This window comes from Eretmochelys imbricata, chromosome 6, assembly GCF_965152235.1.
Source record: "Eretmochelys imbricata isolate rEreImb1 chromosome 6, rEreImb1.hap1, whole genome shotgun sequence".
Taxonomy (NCBI): domain Eukaryota; kingdom Metazoa; phylum Chordata; order Testudines; family Cheloniidae; genus Eretmochelys; species Eretmochelys imbricata.
The window spans coordinates 32976600-32997630 of record NC_135577.1 but is presented as its reverse complement, the minus strand read 5'-3'; the positions used below and the strand labels follow the sequence as shown (position 1 = coordinate 32997630).

Sequence of the window (21031 nt, the reverse complement as noted above, 5' to 3'; positions counted from 1 at the left end):
CCAAAAAAAGTATAGATCAGTTCTTGCTGTCTCCTTATGGGGCCCAAACAAGTGCAGGTGTGAACTACTGAATGAAAGCCCTTCTACATCTTAATTGACTAATCCCAACAAAGATTCTATCATCTGCAGCACTTTAGGTGGTAGCACATACATAAGCCTACCATAAAAGGCATTTCATGTTCACAAAACAAGTGAAGGGGCTCTCCTAAAAAAAAAAAAAAAAAGTGTAACATGAATAACCACTTCCAACCATAGATCTTGTTGCAATCCATTTATTTTCCTTATATTGTGAAAACAATTTTACCAAAAGATATTTAATAACCACTACTGCCTTGATCTGCATATGTAGGATTTCCTATAGTTACCACGGGTCTACTTTTTCACCTTTTATTCTGATAGATGAAATAAAGCAAATACAGCCGCCAGGTTTAATTTTGATTATCTACAAAATATGTAATGCTCAGTTCATACCAAAGAGAGAGAAGTTTACTAGAAAAACCTGAAGTTAACCTTAGATCTCAGTATTTTGAGTTACTGTATTGCAATTGCAAGATAACAGAAGTTTTCCATAATACACCATGCAATAATGCAAGGATTTCCTTACACATCTAAAGGAAGCTCCTGAATGAAGTATCATTTTACCAGCTGTGATTATAGTGCTTTCAGTAACAAATGTGAACCCCAGAGATCATGTGACCATATTAAATAGAGTCATTAATACCTGAGCTTTGATTCTCAATAACTGAAACGATCTCACAGCTGTCTCCTGCATATGGCTTTTCACAAAACTACAGTGTTCATACATTCAGCTTACAGTAGAGTCCTTCCCAATTGCTATGTCAAAAGAGGAGGATGCCACTGGTCTGCCTCCGGCATCCAGTTAGCCTTTAGTACTTATTACATGACTGAGACTTTTATAAAGAGATTGTAAAGTCTTTCTATGTGACATTTCTAATACACAGCTTTTCCTATCCATCTATAAAGCTGAAAATCTTTTCCAGACTCATATCTCAATTACTGCAATATTATTTTTGGATCTTAAATGCAAACTTGCCCTACTCATATCCATTCAGAAGGCTGCTACGAAGATCACTGTCCCAGTGCATGGCTTTGAGCATATCACCGCACACCTTTCCAACCCTCAACTAGAAAAGGAGTACTTGTGGCACCTTAGAGATTAACCAATTTATCTGAGCATAAGCTTTCGTGAGCTACAGCTCACTTCATCAGATGCTGTAGCTCACGAAAGCTTATGCTCAAATAAATTGGTTAGTCTCTAAGGTGCCACAAGTACTCCTTTTCTTTTTGCGAATACAGACTAAAACGGCTGTTACTCTGCAACCCTCAACTGTCTCCCTCTTCTCTATCACAGGAAACAAACTATTTGTTTTCACTTTCAAGGCCTTTCATAGCCTATCCCCACCCATCATCACTCATCCATTATTGAGATGTCAACTTTTGCCTCTGATTGGCCCATAATACCAGCCTCCATTATTTACCTCTTAAGTTCTCAAACAAGCACCTCCCATGCTTTCTCCCAGGATGCCCTTCATGCTTGGAAGGAGCTCTCTATAAACACCTGCAAAGCTACAGCATTATCCTTCTTTAAAACCTCTCTGAAGGAGCTCTCCTTTGCTGTGATGCCTACAAAAAATTTTTTTCTTCTTTCCACAACTATGGTAAGGCAACGGTCTTGGCACACCAGTGGCCTATCATGCTAATCAACTTTGTCTGTTTTCTTGTACTCCAGTCTGTGCGAAACTGTTGTCTCATCTTATACTTATGATTCCTGCTCTAAAGAGCTTACAATCTATTTCTGTCTGTACAGTACATATAGAACAGTGGTGTCCTGGTCCAAAACTACAGTTCCTGGGCACTACAGTAACACAAAACTAGTATATGTGGTGACTTTCTGTGATATATTAATCCTTTTCATCAATGCTGAGGTCTACAGTTTGTTCTCCTTGCACATGGCTAGGGAAGGAAGATGAAGGGCATTAAAATCTATTTCTTCTTCACCTCACCTCTTTTACTCATCTCCACTCTGCTCCCATGCCTCACTGAGCTGCCTTGAGAGTGGTACAAGGGCATTTCCATTTTGGCTCTTCCACTGAAGCAAGAGGAGGCTATGACCCCAGGCTGAGTACGCCATAGGCTAAATACTCATCACAGCTACTTCCTGAGGGATAGATAGCACAACGTGCTGCTACACTACCACTTGGCTCCTCCTCTGAAGATTTCCAATATTTACATTATACAAAATGTTTAAACATGTTTAGAGTCTGAATGTAGTTCTTCTAGGCAGTCTGTGTAGCCTGAAGCATTAAACATGAATTATATTAGTCAATTAAAAAGTGAACTAGTGAAGTAAACACTGAAGTATAATGTTTTTTAGAAGAAGCTTTCAGTAAGGTATTAAAAACAGTAACATAGACCATACTTAGCTGTCCAAGTTTGCAAAGACCCTTTCTGAAGTGCATAAAGACATTTTATTTCTGCATGTGATTACGTGACTAGTCTAAATACACAAGCATGACATGTCCTTCAAGTGTAGAGAGCAGAGAAAGTCAAGAGAACCAGTCCAGCTTAAGTAAATATCTCTATATTTGCTCTCTACTAAGAGTTCTTAAACAATAGAAAGGACAAAAATGCTCCCACATTTATGAGATTTGCCATCTCACAGCATTTTACAACTATTCCTGCACCAACACTAAACTGCAACCACAGAGGTGGCAGGAAGAATATGGGCAGACTACTGAGATTACACCAGGGTGGTTGGGGCAAAGAGATTTTGTTGAAGGACACCAGGGCACATTGCTACATTTAATAGAAATAAAAAGTAGCCCACAAGCAGAACAGGTATGACTTCAGCTTTCAAGGTCAATTAGTTTCACATCCTCAGACTTTTGAACTGCTGACATACATAAACACAAGCAGCCTCTACAGCTCACTCTCAATATTCTCAACAAAAAGCTTTAGGAACCTTTCAGAAGCATTCCTAGACAAAGCAACCACATGTTCTTACTATATAATCTTGAGGGTGTATTCTAATCTATCAAATTCGCGGTCCATTTTGATCAATTTCAGGGTGGTAAGATTGAAATTGTAAATGTCACGGTGTTGTAATTTTAGGGATCATGATCCAAAGAGGAGTTGTGGGGGGGCTGCAAGGTTACTGTAAGGGGGGGAGGGAGGTTGCAGTACTGCTACCTTTACTTCTGAGCTGCCAGCAGTGGCGCTGTCTTCAGAGCTGGGCAGCTGCGGCTGCTGGCCAGGAGCCCAATTCTGAAGGCAGCGCGTCACCAGCAGAAGTGCAGAAATAAAGGTAGCAGTACTGCAAGTCCCCCCTCCCCCCCTTACAGTAACCTTGCAACCCCCCTTCAATTCCTTTTTGGATAGGACCCCTAAAATTACAACACCATGACATTTACAATTTCAATCTTACCACCCTGAAATTGATCAAAATGGACCGCGAATTTGATAGGGCCCTCAAGATTATACAGTAAGAACATGTTGCTTTGTCTAGGAATGCTTCTGAAAGGTTCCTAAAGTTTTTTGTTGAGAATATTGAGAGTGAACTGTAGACGCTGCTTGTGTTTGTGTATGTCAGCAGTTTAGACGTCTGAGGATGCAGAAGTGAGGATGGCATGGTATGGTATTGCCACCCTTACTTCTGTGCTGCAACTTGCAGGGTGCCTGATTAACTGCCACTGCTCTCCAGCTGCCCAGATCTGAAGGCAGCGCAGACGGGTGGGAATACTGTGACCTCCCCCCTAAAATAACTTTGTGATCCCCTCCCCCTGAAACTCCCTTTTGGGTCATGCCCCTCAATTTGAGAAATGTTGGTCTCCCCTGTGAAATCTGTACAGTATAGGGTGAAAGAGCACAAAAGACCAGATTTCACGGTCTGTGACATATTTTTCATGGCCATGAATTTGGCAGGCCCTAATAATCTTTGTCCTTTCTTCTTGTCTCCCCTTTTGTATTAGATGTGAAAGCCCTTTGGACTGTGCTATTATACAGAATAAAATTTTTCATTCTGTGTATCAAAGTAAGGAATATACCAGAGCTGGCATACTGCACACACAGTCATAGCCTAAGAATCTATGGCATCTCATCCATCTGGATTTTGATGACTTATCTGAAGGATGTGTTCCTGGGTGGGTAGCAAAGCTTACTAAGAGGCCAAAAAAGCCTCTACAAAACTACTGAATATACCATGCTGAAGTTGCACAAAGCATTAGCCATCGGGGACTGTCAAAACATTTAGTAAGTACTCTAAAGTCGACTAGAATTTTCAGATTGAAAACTAACAACTGCCTCCCCCACTTCTCAGCTTCAGCATAGAACCTCACCACAGATTCAGTTTTTGTTTTTGTTATTTTTTTGGTACAACAGTCAACTCTGAGATCCAATCAGCTCTTAGATAACTTACTTTAAAAAGTCTTAGTTTGGTTCCAATCAATGAGAATTAAAATTCAGGTACACTTATTCTCAGAAAAATGGCAGCATAAAAGTGACCCCTTAACACCTGTTCACCACGTGTATGCAAGTCATATTCTTCCTTCACTGACAAATGTTTACTACTTTTAGTACTGCAGAGCCAATAAAGCTGTGGATGACTACATCCAATTCATTCTACTGACATAATGCATCAACAAAATGGCGAACTCAGTTCCAATTTCAGAATCTCTATTACTGGTGATTATGTAAGCAACGGAAAGAACACAGCTTGATTTGTAGCTCTGGTGGTTACAATAATCTCTCACTTGTAAATTGAGCCAAATTGGTAAAGACGACAATGAAATTACACAGGATGCAAAGTCATTTTTACATTCATTTGTCCTCACTGATTTTACTAAATTAAATTCATTCTGAAGTATTCTTACACATTCAGCCTCCTTTAGCATATTGTTGCATTAACATGTTTTAAAACTGAATAGTGTTGAACTAAAAACTCAGCTGACCTGTACTGAGTTACATCCAATCAATGCCATATCAAGGTTTAAGTGACATTTACAAATGAGTAAATTCTTGTAAATCACTGCAGTATACTCAACATGCCAGATTATGTTACTTTTGTGACAGAAGAAATTCTGTGAGAGAAACAATTGTGTGGATGACTTTCAGGATTCTGTTACAATTGCTAGTATTGTAGACGTGTTGTCTAAACTTGTAATATTTAAGATTAAATACCCCCATTGTTTTGTAGAGTATCTTGAAGTGTTCCTAGTAAAGCCTTAGTGGCACCAACACAACATCAGTACATTGTTTATAATACAGATTGCTCAATTTAGGCATTAAAAACTACAAGATTGTAAAATAAAAAAAGTAGAAAGAATAGTTAAGTATTCACTAGGATCCATTTCTTTGAGCAAGGAAACATGGAATGTTACAGAAGGTTGAGTAAGAAGGGAATGTGGGGTATTTTGTGACAGGCCAGTGCATGACAGCTGAAGAAAAGCTATTGTGGCAACAGCTGTGTGTGCTGCACAGCACCCCCCTATCCCCACAAAATAAAGTCACTAATTTCCAGCTATTTTTAGTCCACTAAACCGCAACCTGTTAAACTGCCCTCTTTATTTTAAATGTAATCTGCCTGCTGACTTTTGGATCTGAATGTGATCAGCCATTTACTGTATTTCTGAGAGGAAAAAAGTCAGAACAATCATACAACTTCAATTTACAGGTTTCAGAGTAGCAGCTGTGTTAGTCTGTATTCGCAAAAAGAAAAGGAGTACTTGTGGCACCTTAGAGACTAACCAATTTATTTGAGCGTAAGCTTTCGTGAGCTACAGCTCACTTCATCGAATGCATCCGATGAAGTGAGCTGTAGCTCACGAAAGCTTATGCTCAAATAAATTGGTTAGTCTAAGGTGCCACAAGTACTCCAACTTCACTTTAGTGCACCACCATTACTTAAAAGCTAGGGAAGTGCTTCTCAACCGCTGTCCGCAGGCCCCTGGAGGTCCATGTTTCAGAGGTTCCATGAGTCCCAGCACACCACGGGGCAGAAGCCCCGAGCCCAAGGACAGAGTTCGAGGGTGTCTCTGGGGAGCATTGCCCTCCCAAACTGCAGAGATTTACACAGAGCAGGGCAGTCCCTGGGGCAGTTCCATGCACCCCGGACCCCCTCCTCTCCCCACTAAGGGCCCGCCCTCTGGTCAGATCACAGACAGGAGGACAGAGCTGGCCAGTGAGGCAGCTGCTGCTCTGGTTGGTGCCATGGAGTGAGCAGCCCCAGCACTCTCCTGTCGTCGTCTCCTGCTGCTGGTGCCACCCAGGGCTGCAGCTGCTCTTCAGCTCCCCATCCCCTTTGACTGCTCATGCAGCCGGTAAAAACTGCCTGGGCGAGTGGACCCCGCTCCAGGGCTGGAGCCAGCAGAGCCCTCAGGAAGCAGGAAACAGAGGGGGCTCTCCCAGCACACAGCCCCTTGCTACCCTTCTCCCTGCACCCTAAGTTACACCCCTCATGATACACAACCTCTAGCTATGCCTCTCCCCACCCCCCTTTGGTTTTTAAACTTTTTGAACTGAGCTGCCCCCACCCCCCTTTGAGTTATAATTTTTGGTTGCTCCCCTCCCCCACAACCCAGAGAGGCTAGGTGGCCTACTGAGGTGAGTTGGGGGGTGGAGGTGGTGCTCCCTCCCCGGGCCCCGCCATGCAGAGCTGGCCCAAGCCCCACCAGGCCCTGTCCCCTGAAATTAGAAGTCAGTCTACGCCTATGTCTGAGGGCCCCCACCCCACCTGGCAGCTGAAGACCAGAGCCCCAAGCCCACCCTGCTTGGGCTGGAGTTTTATAGACTCAGAAAGGAAAAGGTTGAGAACCCCTGAGCTAGAGAATTAAAAAAAAAATACTTAAAAGCATTTGCCTGAGGAAATTTATAATTTTATGAAAAGTATGAGATTGGGGGTAATAGGGCTTTAATATAAACTAAGTTACTAGCATAAAAAAATTAAGCTCTTCATTTCATTTAATAGCATGGTTTACTACGATATTTCAGGATCTGCAAGTATTCACATTAAAGTTATGATGTTTTGGACAAATTCCAACTTGACTACATTCTTTCTATAATTTTATTTGGATACACTACTCTTCCTCACTTCCTGCCCTAAACTGTTATGTTGCTGAGCAGTGTTAAAAAAAAACAACTGAATTCTAGAAATAGATGAAGTGGCTATTACTTCCAGGATGAAACCGATTAGGGCTTCTACGCACTACAACAATAGTAATAAATAAAATCCTGGCACCATTTTGTCATCAACAGCAAAGCTCCCATGGAATTCCATGGAACCAGGATTTCACCCCAAGAATTTCTAGGGATGGCACACTGGTCATCTGACTGCTCAAAAGATTCCTATTAGGCCTATAACACTATTAGACCTATTCAATCAGACTGTAAACAGATTCTGTGTAATTTATGACAATCAACTATTTTAGAAGTTAAAATAAAGGGAAACTTCTAGCTTAAAGAAAAGGAGAACTTGTGGCACCTTAGAGACTAACAAATTTGAGCATAAGCTTTCATGAGCTACAGCTCACTTCATCGGATGCATGCACACGGCTGCTACTCTGACACCTGTTCTTGCTTAGACTATAATTTGATGCTTTTCCTTAATTTTTTGCTACCATGAAAATATAATTAGTTTTTAAACTTGATAGAGACATGAGATCCTTATGACTGCACTCCAACTAACTGAACAGCTGTCATTTCTTTTAGGGGAGAGTGACCTATCACAGATCTTTGGTAGAGATGAGATTGTAAGGTCTTTGGGGCAGGAAGAGTCTTTTTGGCAAGGACAGTCTTTTTGTTCTGTACGTACAGTGCCTAGGATAACGCAGCCCCAAACCCTGATGGGGACATTTCGGCACTACCACAATACAAAAAACTAGTAAGAACAGGTGGGCCAAAGGAAAATCAGCGTCTGGGATCTTTTGTCAGAAGTCAAAGCAGCTTTGGAATGCTGAAGTGAACTAGGCCTTCTGACATTTGGGACCAATTAATTACATTTATACTGCAGATCACTGCACTGTTAATTAGTAGGTGAGACCACATCTTGTCCAACAGAATATCATATTTTGAACACTAGCTTCATAATAGAAACTGATTGTGCTCTTTCTTGCTAGAGATAAAGCAATAGCTCAGCTTCCTTCCTCTACCATTGACCTCCCACCCCATAATTCTTACTCCAAGAGAAAAAAGACTGGGATTAGTTTACTTGGTAATGGTAACAGCATACTCAGGTCTTTAAGGAGGGACATCGATTTAGTACTCAACTAAAAGGTGTACTTTGCATGCATTTTAGAATACAACAACTTCCAAAAGCCTTTTTACTGGACAATAAGTCTTCAGTCGGTTTACAAGCTATGGCACAGTTAAGTGATAACATTAATGCTTTGTCCATATTACAACTTTCAACCACAATTTCGTAACCGATAAAAATCCCACCTTGTTTACAGCAGTTTGTCTCCACATGGTAGCCTGTCATCACAACAGTGTTTGTCCATTTGTACCTACCACCCTAAGTATATATTAGTGCATTCTGGGAAAGTCTGGGCAGCTGGCCCGCAGTGCCTCAGCAGGGACAGTGTCCGAACAATACACACAGAGAATCATGTGAGGCAACACACTTTGGACATTCTACCACATATTGCTGGCAGGAAACTCCACCAACTTGACCAGTTACACAAACATAGTTAGGCGGTCCTGTCTGGACTGCAAAAACAGCCTGCAAAACTGGTTAAAGGAACAGTGCCAAATTAGCCCTCTGACAGGGGTGAAATACTGCCCATGTTACTAAGAGTTTAATCCCATGCAGTGCAAACAAAAGCCATGTTTAGATCCAGCAACATAATGCTGGTTATAGCCCAGTTAACACGTGTAGTGGGGACAGAACCTTTTTATTTGGTATTCGGTAATGCAATGCTCAACTGAGTTTACTCAATCCTATGAAGTTCTGAAGTGAACTGTGCAAGTTGTTTTTAAAAAAACCCAAAAAACAGTATGACTGTAGTTTTTATACAGTTCTTAAAGGAGAGATTTATTTAGCAACCATTTAAAAAAAATACTTGATTTGTTACAGAAAAGCAGCAAAAGAATGAATCCTTATGCTACAAGACAACTGCCTTTGTAACACTGTAGACATAAGGCCTTCCTAGCCTCTAATCTCTAGTCATGTGACAGGAGGGACCTATTAAACAGCATCTTTTGCTGTCTCTAGAACCATACAGCAAGTACTGAAGAATCAACTTTAAAAATGCTTTAAATTCTATGGGTATGTCTACACTTGGAGCAGTAGGTGTCATTTCCAGCTCAAGGAAATATACTCTTGCTGGCTCTCATCCAGCTAGCATACTAAAAGTAGAAGGTAGCTGCTGCAATGCAAGCAGGGGGAAGGGCTAGGGGTTCTCAACAATTTTTTTGGTGGCCTCCAATTCTTACTGGTGGCCACTGTCAATTTTGCCTAAAATTAATTTTAGGAAAAAACAAATAAATATCTACATATACATGTCCAAGCATCCGACGAAGTGGGTATTCACCCACAGGAGCTTATGCTCCAATACGTCTGTTAGTCTATAAGGTGCCACAGGACTCTCTGCTGCATGTCCAAATCAGTCTAATTTATTTATGATGGGATTTTTTTTTTTTTTGCAGACTGAATAATAAAAATAATGTACAGTTGTCTCTATTCTTTACTGGACCTAAAAGGAAGAGAAACACAAATAAGGTTTTTCTTTTGTTATTGCTTCTCTTTATTTTTTTTTAAATAAAACAAGTTGCTGGCTAGTAAGCTGTGAAAAGCAATGCTTGCTTATATGTTAATATCACTTTCCACAGCCTCCCAACTAGCTACTAAGTCTGCTGTGAAAATCTGTATTAACATACAAATATCACTTTCCACAAGAGACTTACCCTGCCCCAGCAAGCTGGGGGACAAATTAAGCCCTAGATGGGGATGTGGTAGGGAGGCAGCAGGGCCTGGGGCAATGTGGGGGAGGGAACCCAGGGCTGGAGCCCACCTCTGCATGGCTGCGGGACAGAGCCCAAAACCCAGGGGACAGAGATAGAGCCTGAAGCCACGCAGCTGGAGCTTGCCACTCACCACCCCAGGGTGGAAGCCTGACTCCACGACTCACTGGCTGCCTGCTCCTCCAATATGTGTCTCCCCAGAGGGTGAAAGGCCCAACCCCTGCTGGCTGCCCTGGGGAAAAAGGGCTGCTGCTTTGCATCCCACTGCCCCCTCCCCCATTCACCACCCAGGAGACAAGAGCCACAAGAAAAGCCTCTGGTGGCTGCATTTGAGAAACACTGGGCTAGCCGCCCCAAGGTACTTGCCGGCCATCAGAGACCCCAGACACATACTTGGGGTAGCGAACTCATCCCATAGAGGCTACCTTTTTAAGCATACTAGCTTAATGAAAGCTAGTGGAAGTATGTCTCCTGGAGCTTGGAATCACACCCCCAGCTCCAAGTGTAGATACACCTTAAGAGAAACTCTCCTGTAAGGAACCTTATAAAGATGACAGCCCCCTCTCATCCTCTACAGGTCACAAGCAGCACCTGCAGTACCCTGTAGTACTAAGGGCACTGCACAGGGATCAAGTCCAAGAAAGCATGAACAAAAACCAGGCCATTGGGTCACACACTGATATCCTGAGAGCCACACTTGCAGTTAAGCCTTGTTTAGCACTAGTGCCGCTGTACCCATGGCTGACACACGCTGCCCGCTTCATGGTGTGTGCACGCGCGCAGGCAAAGCTGCACACGCAATACCATCTCAGGCAACAGCACCAAATTTGAATCTGACTGGTAATCTGTTAACATTAGCTTCACTCATCCAGGGATAAACTAATTATCTGCATCTACAAGCAAGGAAGGATTTAGCCAACGGTTTACAATTATTCTAACCTTACCACCTCTGAGTGGATTAGTCTCCTGCAACACTTGCACACAAAAATTTGCAGCACTCCAAACTAATAGCCAAAAATTAAATTTGGCAGCTAGCCAAAAATGGTATGTCCATAAAATAAAGGTAGCTACATCATATAATAGATACTTACGGCTCACTTAATGACTGCTTTCAGTTTCTATTTCCCAGTTTCTCCATTCAGCTTAAAATGCTTCATCCAAATAGCCCTCAATGTACAATTCAACTGTCCAACAAGGATATCAATCGTTATTAAGACTATAAGTAGCTTTTAAAAGACCAATTATAACACCTTGCAGAACACTACCTTTTCTAGGCAATCATATACCCAATGCATCTTCCCAGCTTTGGAAAATACTTGTACAGAAAACTCCATTTGGCTCACGCTGCAGATTCTACTACCCCATTAGAGCGTTATTTAATATGGCTAAATGAGCATGTGCAAAGGTGATACATGTGCACATTAGGATTCCAAGGTAGCACTTTCTATACTGCTGTCATACTCCTATCTAGGAGAGGAAAAAAGTGTACTGAAAATCCATCCCATACTCCTTCCCCTCCCACAAGATGATGTTCTGCTGTCATCCACACCAGCACAAAGAATAAAATTAAAAGGACCCAGATATGATGTGAACAGCTACAGAGTTGTTTTTTTAAATGCCTTCAAATCAGTACTACAAATGTCAAAAGCAATGAAACAGAGAAGAGGAATGAGAAAAATGAAATGAGATATGGGTCAAGAAAAAGGCAAAACAGAAAAGGGGATATTTTTAATAGGACTGAGATACATAACCCTATTACCTGTTCTGTTGCTTTTCCTGAAGCAAGAAAGTAACAGAATAGTGGCTCTAATGATCAGGAGTTTCAGCACATCTCTCTGAGGTGCAACAGCAAAGCAAAACCAACCAATTTAGATGTGCTTCAGGCCAAGTCTACACTAAAAAATTAGCTCAACCCAGTTACATCCCTCAGGGGTGTGAAAAATACGCATGCCTGAGCAGAGTAGTCCTGACAACCTATGCCCTGGTGTAGACAGCACTAGGCTGACTGAAGCATTCTTAGTTACCGCCTCTCAGAGAGGTAGATAGACTTCAGTGATGGGAGGAGTTCTCCCATGCCTATAGTGCGTGTGACAGTGAAGGGTTATAGCAGCCCAGCTGCAGCATTTCTAGCTAAGACATAGCCTCAAACAGGGTTGACTTGAGCCAGTCAACAGCTGTACAGCAGGTCAGTACTTCTCCAACAAGTCCATCAGTTCTTGCAGAATGCTCTCTTTTTAACCTATATTGTTACACACAAAAAAAAGCCTTCCAAATTTGATCCTGATATGCTTAGGGCATCTATAGACAGAAGCAACAACTGAGAGGCATAAACCCACCCCATTCTGAATGTGGCAACACTGCAGCTGAACAATTTATTATGTCATCATCATTAGATAAGTCCCTAATCTTAATAAAAAGATTAAGCTGGACAGAGGCAAGAATACCAACATTCTCCTTCATTTTGCTATGCGTGCCCCCCCAGCCACCACACACACACCCCTCTCTCCTTAAATCTACATTGCCCTCATAAATCCAGTCATCTTATTGCTCATTTCCAAGTATATAACTTCCTGTTAACAAGTTCTAACAGGTCTCTTCATTTTCCACAACCAGTTATCTTTAGTAACTACAGTCCAGCAGGTAACAGCTTCTGACATATAAGTGACACCCTTTGATATTTCTCCCCAGTTGTATAGAGAGCATTCGTTCGCTATTGTAGCCTTTTTAGTTGGGGAAAGCCATTAGATAGCCAGTGAAACAACAGACAATGCTGCAAGCAGCAAATTCTAATGGGAAAGCATTAAAAATATTGCAATTGGTAGGAAGGGAGCCTACCCTCAGGTACTATGCAAACATCAATGGGAACACTTCTGCCCCCCAAAAAAGGGACATCAGATATAACAAAATACGATGCATGTCCAACCAGTGGGCTTGGAAAAGAAACGCTAGTTTCAAACCGAGCTCTATGAAAACATCCAACTAGGTGGAATGGCATGGGGCAACACACTCACTCCAGAAGCTTCCCTGGTGTTTGCTTTCCACCTAGATCTAAAGTTGACAACGCATCTACAAAGTATCTTAGAAAAGCAACTTTCACACTGTTGCACAGATGAGGACAACTGAGGCAACAAGAGGCCAAGGCACTTGCTCAAGGTCATACTGAAAGTCGCTGGTCTATAACCTGGTTCTTCTGCAAACCCCAATGCACTAGTTCTCGCAGCCTCAGCCAGTTCCACACATCAGCACCCCCACCCTTGAGCTCTGCCAGCCCCTCCCACCTCAGAGCATGGGAACATGGCAGTTGCCCCCATCCCGGTCAAAGCCACCACCCTGCACCAGTGTCCACAAAATAGGGTAGGTCCCGCCCTGAGGCGAGGCCAGACCCCCCGCCCCCGCCCGGGGAGCAGGGCAAGGCCAGACAACCCCCCCCTCGCGCCCCCGCCAGTGCCCGGGGAGCAGGGCAAGACCAGACCCCCCCCCCCCCCTCGCGCCCCCGCCAGTGCCCGGGGAGCAGGGCAAGACCAGACCCCCCCCCCCGCGCCCCCGCCAGTGCCCGGGGAGCAGGGCAAGGCCAGACCCCCCCCCCCCGCGCCCCCGCCAGTGCCCGGGGAGCAGGGCAAGGCCAGACACCCCCCCCCCCGCGCCCCCCGCCAGTGCCCGGGGAGCAGGGCAAGGCCAGACACCCCCCCCCCCCGCGCCCCCGCCAGTGCCCGGGGAGCAGGGCAAGGCCAGACACCCCCCCCCCCGCGCCCCCGCCAGTGCCCGGGGAGCAGGGCAAGGCCAGACACCCCCCCCTCCCCCGCGCCCCCGCCAGTGCCCGGGGAGCAGGGCAAGGCCAGACACCCCCCCCTCCCCCGCGCCCCCGCCAGTGCCCGGGGAGCAGGGCAAGGCCAGACACCCCCCCCCTCCCCCGCGCCCCCGCCAGTGCCCGGGGAGCAGGGCAAGGCCAGACACCCCCCCCTCCCCCGCGCCCCCGCCAGTGCCCGGGGAGCAGGGCAAGGCCAGACACCCCCCCCTCCCCCGCGCCCCCGCCAGTGCCCGGGGAGCAGGGCAAGGCCAGACACCCCCCCCCCCCGCCAGTGCCCGGGGAGCAGGGCAAGGCCAGACACCCCCCCCCCCCCGCCAGTGCCCGGGGAGCAGGGCAAGGCCAGACACCCCCCCCCCCCCGCCAGTGCCCGGGGAGCAGGGCAAGGCCAGACACCCCCCCCCCCCCCGCCAGTGCCCGGGGAGCAGGGCAAGGCCAGACACCCCCCCCCCCGCCAGTGCCCGGGGAGCAGGGCAAGGCCAGACACCCCCCCCCCCCGCCAGTGCCCGGGGAGCAGGGCAAGGCCAGACACCCCCTCCCCCCGCCAGTGCCCGGGGAGCAGGGCAAGGCCAGACACCCCCCCCCCCCCGCCAGTGCCCGGGGAGCAGGGCAAGGCCAGACACCCCCCCCCCCCCGCCAGTGCCCGGGGAGCAGGGCAAGGCCAGACACCCCCCCCCCCCCGCCAGTGCCCGGGGAGCAGGGCAAGGCCAGACACCCCCCCCCCCCCGCCAGTGCCCGGGGAGCAGGGCAAGGCCAGACACCCCCCCCCCCCCGCCAGTGCCCGGGGAGCAGGGCAAGGCCAGACACCCCCCCCCCCCCGCCAGTGCCCGGGGAGCAGGGCAAGGCCAGACACCCCCCCCTCCCGCCAGTGCCCGGGGAGCAGGGCAAGGCCAGACACCCCCCCCTCCCCCGCGCCCCCGCCAGTGCCCGGGGAGCAGGGCAAGGCCAGACACCCCCCCCTCCCCCGCGCCCCCGCCAGTGCCCGGGGAGCAGGGCAAGGCCAGACACCCCCCCCCTCCCCCGCGCCCCCGCCAGTGCCCGGGGAGCAGGGCAAGGCCAGACACCCCCCCCTCCCCCGCGCCCCCGCCAGTGCCCGGGGAGCAGGGCAAGGCCAGACACCCCCCCCTCCCCCGCGCCCCCGCCAGTGCCCGGGGAGCAGGGCAAGGCCAGACACCCCCCCCCTCCCCCGCCAGTGCCCGGGGAGCAGGGCAAGGCCAGACACCCCCCCCTCCCCCGCGCCCCCGCCAGTGCCCGGGGAGCAGGGCAAGGCCAGACACCCCCCCCTCCCCCGCGCCCCCGCCAGTGCCCGGGGAGCAGGGCAAGGCCAGACACCCCCCCCCCCGCCAGTGCCCGGGGAGCAGGGCAAGGCCAGACACCCCCCCCCGCGCCCCCGCCAGTGCCCGGGGAGCAGGGCAAGGCCAGATCCCCACCGCCCAGTGCCGGGGGAGCTGGGCAGGGCCGGGCCCGCCCCCGGCACCGCAGGCAGGACAGTGTCCAGGCCCCGGCGCCCCGGGGGACAAGGCAGAGCCCGGCCTCTCCTCCACCCCCCGGCTGCCGGGGACGGCCGGGCGGGCGCTGGGGCTGCTCCAGCCCGGAGCCGGGACCGCAGGCTCCGCGCGGCGCGCCTCACCTGGATGAACTGGATGGTGAGCGCCGACTTGCCCACGCCGCCGCCGCCCACCACCACCAGCCGATACTTCTCCTGCCCCGGCCCGTCCCTGCAGCCCGCAGCCATCGGGGAGCCGAGCCGAGCCGAGCCGAGCCGCGCCGCGCCGCCGGGTCCCTCCCTGCGCCGCTGCCTCCGGCCGGACTGAAAGCCACAGGCCGCGCTCCTGCTCCGCGGGGTGGGGTGGGGTGGTAGCGGCGCCCGGAGCTCCGCGGAGCCGGAGCAGATCCGCGCTGCTGGCCCCAACCCAGCCGCCTGCTCACCGCGGCGGCCACGGGCCAAGTGAGAGTAGGAGCGGCCCTCGCGCGGCTACACAAATGGCCGTCGGGGGGCGGGGCCGTCCTCCTCCTTATGCTAATTGCAACGAATATTCACGAGGGGGGGGCAAGACAGTGCCGAGGCGTGGGGGGTGGCACCGGGCGGGCTTGGCGCCGCGCCAGCTCCAGGTGCAAGGTCCGCCCGGGGGTGGGGGCTGCGATAGCAACCCCGTCCTCTCCCAGTCCCGGAAAGCAACAGGCGTCCTCACTGCGAGCTGCCTGCCTAGGGCCGCAAAGACGCAGGCCGCCCAGCCCCGCGGCTGCAGGCAGGATACTTGTTGCACCCGGCGAGCTGCGTTCCCGGCCAACCCGGGGAGGGGGCGAAGTCAGGCACTCAGATGGCCTGTGTGTGGCACCCTAGTTCAGCCTCTGGGTGCTACTAAATTATGCTAGTCTTCACTTACATGATCCCGTTGACTTTTCCCCACAGGGGTCTTGCTAGGGGCACTGGAACAATTTATATAGTGGGGGTGCTGAGAGCCATTGAACCAAACTGTAACCCCTGTATATAATGCAAACCACTTCAAGCCAGGGGGTGCGGCAGCATCCCTAGTTCCAGCACCTATGGCTCCTGCCGCCTTCACTAGCCAGCTTAGCAGGTACTTGCTGACTCTGCAGTGTTTAATTTTATTCACCTGGTTCCATGTGTGGCCCCCACTGCCATGTTTACTGCATGGCGTTCTGCAAGTGCTGAATACAGAGTTAATTCCCTTGTGGGCTTTTTGGTAGCACTGGGCACTGTGCTAGCTGAGTGCCTCGCAAACATGAATGAATTTATCTTCACACAAACCTCTTATACAGTGATGCTTCCTTATGTCTATATTACAGGTGGGGAATTGAGGAACAAAGAGATTACAGCCAAAATTATCATTGTGTATCAATTTCAGGAATCCAATTTGAGGTACCTAAAGTCCAAGTTTCAGAGTACTTAGCATTTTTACCACACTATATGTTCAAGACAGGGGCATCAACAGGGTTGGAACCTTTCCATTAATGACACAAACCACTATCGTTGAGACTAATGGAGTGATTGCTAGCAGTAGCAGGCTATTATCCACTGGGTAGACCAGCCACAAGAGGGAAAGGGACACTTTGTTACTGTTTCACCGCTATTTGTGAGGAGAGGAATACTGAGACTCAGGAATCCTGGGTTCTATTCCAGCGTTTGGTAATGGTGTCAGACACTTCTTTCACTATCCCTCCACAGGTCCTCTCTTCCCCTATCATGTATCCTGCCAGCCTGACTCTACTCCCTTTGCCCTGTGTATCCACACAGTCTGTCTCTGCAGCATGTCCTCCCACTGCCACAGCTTGCCTCTGCCCACCCCACCACCCCTCTGCATTCCAGTCATTTATCTTTCTCATTCTTCCAATTAACTGCAGTTGGAGCAGTAGGAACACAGGACAGAGTTTCCCTGCTCTCAGTTTCTGTTCTTGGCACCATACAGCCCAGGCTGTTTGGCTGCTAGGAGGAGAAATTGCAGAAAAAGTTCCATTTAACCCCTGGAGCCCTTCACTGGAGCATGCCCAGTACAAATGGAATTTTCAGAAAATTTAGCACATGCATGCTGGTTTTATTCAGAAGCTTAAAACTGGAGGCATGCCAAAAAGTACAAACACCAACACCACCATATCCAAGTTTGACAAAATTATCAGCATCTGAAACCAGGATCTTACAATGGAAACACTATGTATAGTGCATCCGATGAAATGAGCTGTAGCTCACGAAAGCTTAAGCTCAAATAAATTTGTTAGTCTCTAAGGTGCCACAAGTACTCCTTTTCTTTTTACTATGTATAGAGATTGCTACTAGCTCTCTCCACAATAGGGCAGGATCTCACCAAACCACCCTTCAGTGACTCTATTATCCCTTTTTCAAATTACTTCATCTGAACACTCGTATGAGTCCTTTCACTGAAAAAGAAAACTGTTTACATTTGCTTTTTCATACTGAAAAGATAAATATTATACCAAGTGACAGATCAAGCACTGGCTGAAATTTATGGGGCTATATAGATAAGTCCATTCTCCAGCAGCATAAAAGCCACTATAAAGAGCTTTTAAATATAGACACATCCCAAAATTAAGAGTAACAGAGATGTGTATTGTGACCAGTCACAATATGTATACTGTCTGGAAGATACCCCTAGGAGAACAGTCAGATCAGAGTTCTACATTTAGATGTTTCTTCATCCAGCTGGTAGAAGATTGCTAGTAATTTCATTATACATGCCATGTCACTCTTACAGTCATTGACCCAGGACCCTGGAGAACATGCTGAAACAATATACTTTAAATATCTGGAGCAGGGGTAGCCAACCTGAGCCTGAGAAGGAGTCAGAATTTACCAATATACATTGCCAAAGAGCCACAGTAATACGTCAAAAGAAAAGGAGTACTTGTGGCACCTTAGAGACTAACCAATTTATTTGAGCATGAGCTTTTGTGAGCTACAGCTCACTTCATCAGATGCATACCGTGGAAACTGCAGCAGACTTTATATATACACAGAGAAGGTATTGTTTCATATTCTCTGTGTATATATAAAGTCTGCTGCAGTTTCCACGGTATGCATCTGATGAAGTGAGCTGTAGCTCACGAAAGCTCATGCTCATATAAATTGGTTAGTCTCTAAGGTGCCACAAGTACTCCTTTTCTTTTTGCGAATACAGACTAACACGGCTGTTACTCTGAAACCAGTAATACGACAGAAGCCCCGCCGATCAGCACCTCCCCCACCCTCCCCACACCTCCTGATCAGCTGTTTCGGGGTATGCAGGAGGCTCTGGAGAGAGGGGGAAGAGTGAGGGCATGGCAGGCTCAGAGGAAGGGGTGGGAAGGGGTAGAGGGGGGGCAGGGCCTGTGGCCGAGCCAGGAGCAGGGCCATCCCTACCCATATGCAAAGTTCGCAGCTGCATAGGGCACGAGGAAATTTGGGTCACCCTGCGCAGCTGCATGCTGCTCCAGCCCCTGCCCCGCCTCTTCCCCATGACCCCTGCCCCCACTCCACCCCTTTCCCAAAGCCCCCACCCTGCTCCACCCAGCCCCGCCCCCACTCCTACTAGGACTGCAGCAAGGCTGGGCCTGTACTCACTTCACTGTACTCATTTTGCTGCACTTCCTGCCTCCAGTAGCAGCCCCCCAAGGCAGGCCCCCAGAATACCTAGGGACAGCCTGGCCAGGGGTTGAGCTGTGAACATCCCCTGGCCCTTTGGAAAGTTGGCCCCTGTAGCTCCAGCCCTGGAGTCGATGCTTATACTAGGAGCCGCATATTAGCTTCTGAAGTAGCCACAGGTTGGCCACTCCTGATCTTTTCTCAGTGATCCATGCTCCAGAACACATAGCAGTGACTAAATTCCTGTTCAGCTGAAGTAATATTCAGGTATTCCAAAATTGTTAAGCTATGCTGGAATTTTAGGAGCTCTGTGATAATCATAATACAACATTTATTTTCCTATTGGAAAATGGGTGAAATCCTAGTTCCCTCAAAATCAGTGAGCGTTTTGCCGTTGACCTCAGTGGGGCAAGGATTTAACCCAAAATGTCTAATCTGAAATAATTGTTGGCAAATGTTGAAATGGTTAGGATATGGCTGATCAAAGATAGTGTTTATTTAAAAGAGAGTACCCCAAGTCTTGAGCATGTTTGTACTACAGACTGGGGGCAGAGGTCTGGGGCGGGGAAAGATAGTGGTACTGGCATCCCCTCTGTGAGGCTCATATGCCCCATGTAGCCCTCTCGTGTAGGCACAACATACACCAGTAGGAGTTTTTCTGGTGGTGTAGGAACACCATTTGCCTGAGCAACATTAGCTATGCCGACAGCAGCACTCTTCCATCAGCCTAGCTGCATCTACACTGGGGTATTTGTCAGTATGTCTATGTTGCTAGGATGTGTTTTAAGTGTGGACCTAGCCTTAAGCTTGGCACATCATAAAGGGGACTCAGCTGTCCCACTGAGCTCTGCTAGGCATCTTAGGCAAAGCTCCTTCTTGACTAGGGAAAGGTGGGGCGGGGGGGAAGATGGAAGTACTCCCCCAAGCCCACTCTCTGGAAATTCCAACATGAGTTGTCATGCACATTAAACTGTGTAGATCTTCATAATATGATCCAGCCTCTCTTATATTCTTTGTGGAGCAAGAAGTTAATGTTGACATTTAAAATGTAGTCATTGGCCTCGGAGTTAGCATCTATGGAGATGAATGGAACAGTTTTCACTTCTCAGGACTATTGTTTCAGATTCTGTAAATACAGTTAACCTCACAGATGTGGCCCAAGTGTATCTCAGCAATCATAACAGCTAAAGACTTATTTTTTGTTAAAAGAATGCAAGCTGAGATTCTGGGCAACAAGAAAGCAGCATGAAAGAGTCCCGTACACCATTCCACTGCATGTTGGCTGAATCCAAGCCCTGTTGCAGATATTTATACCAAACTAGGAATCTGACTACATCTGCTGCAGTTAAAAGGTACCTATTAGTGTTGGTGCTTGGAAACAAAAGTTTTAAGCAATATAGTTGGGGGCGGGGAAATCACACTGTACATGGACTAGATGATCCACGACACCAACCACCTGGCTTGTGTATCATTATCTGAGACCAAAGAAGTTCAAGACAGTGAAAGAGTGACCATAAAAAGCATCAACTGTTTCAGTAGAAATAACTAATATTGGAAGTAATGAGCAAGGTCACACTGGAGCCACACACAGCCATGCACAATCCATTGATTTTTTATTTCATTAAGCGAATGTAGCTCTCATAAAAAGTACTAGTTTGTCAGATCTAAGGACTGAGGTCCTCTCTACCCCCACAGCAGGTATAATATGGGTAGTGGCAGATCAACCTCCCTTGTCTTTAGCTTAACCATATACTGCAGAGAGGGACTGAGCAGCTGTTAAGGTATTTACAACATGCCTATCTCCTTAGTATTGAAGCACCAGAAGCAATGAAAGGGTACTTCAAGCTCCATCCCCATTCACTGTGTTGTGGGTTAGGTACACCCTGTAAGGGGGTGTTGAGTTGTGGGGGAATGGGAGTAGCGCTTAGGCAGCCCAGACTTAGGTACCTGTCTCTGAGAGTGGGGCAGGGCTTAGCATATATCCCTTCGATTAACATCTATCATGAGCTAGCTCAGGCAGCTCCCCACCTGGTGTGCTGACTTTGAGAATCACATTCTTAGGCGCCTGTCTCTCCCCATTCATTGTATAGGGAACCTAGGCACCAAATCCAGATTTGTGGATTGGCATGTTGTTCCTGTGATTTTCTAGAAACCTA

General features: G+C 47.8%; 1 protein-coding gene across 1 annotated transcript in view; it reads right to left on the bottom strand.

The window, feature by feature from the left end:
* The window catches only part of RRAS2 (RAS related 2), an 83293-nt gene extending 67543 nt beyond the window's left edge, over nucleotides 1-15750 (bottom strand). Inside the window, exon 1 of the mRNA XM_077818381.1 lies at nucleotides 15408-15750. Within this exon, the coding sequence (XP_077674507.1) occupies nucleotides 15408-15512 (105 nt within the window). The 5' untranslated portion in view covers nucleotides 15513-15750. The remainder of the gene's footprint in view (nucleotides 1-15407) is intronic.
* Nucleotides 15751-21031: the final 5281 nt, after the last annotated feature.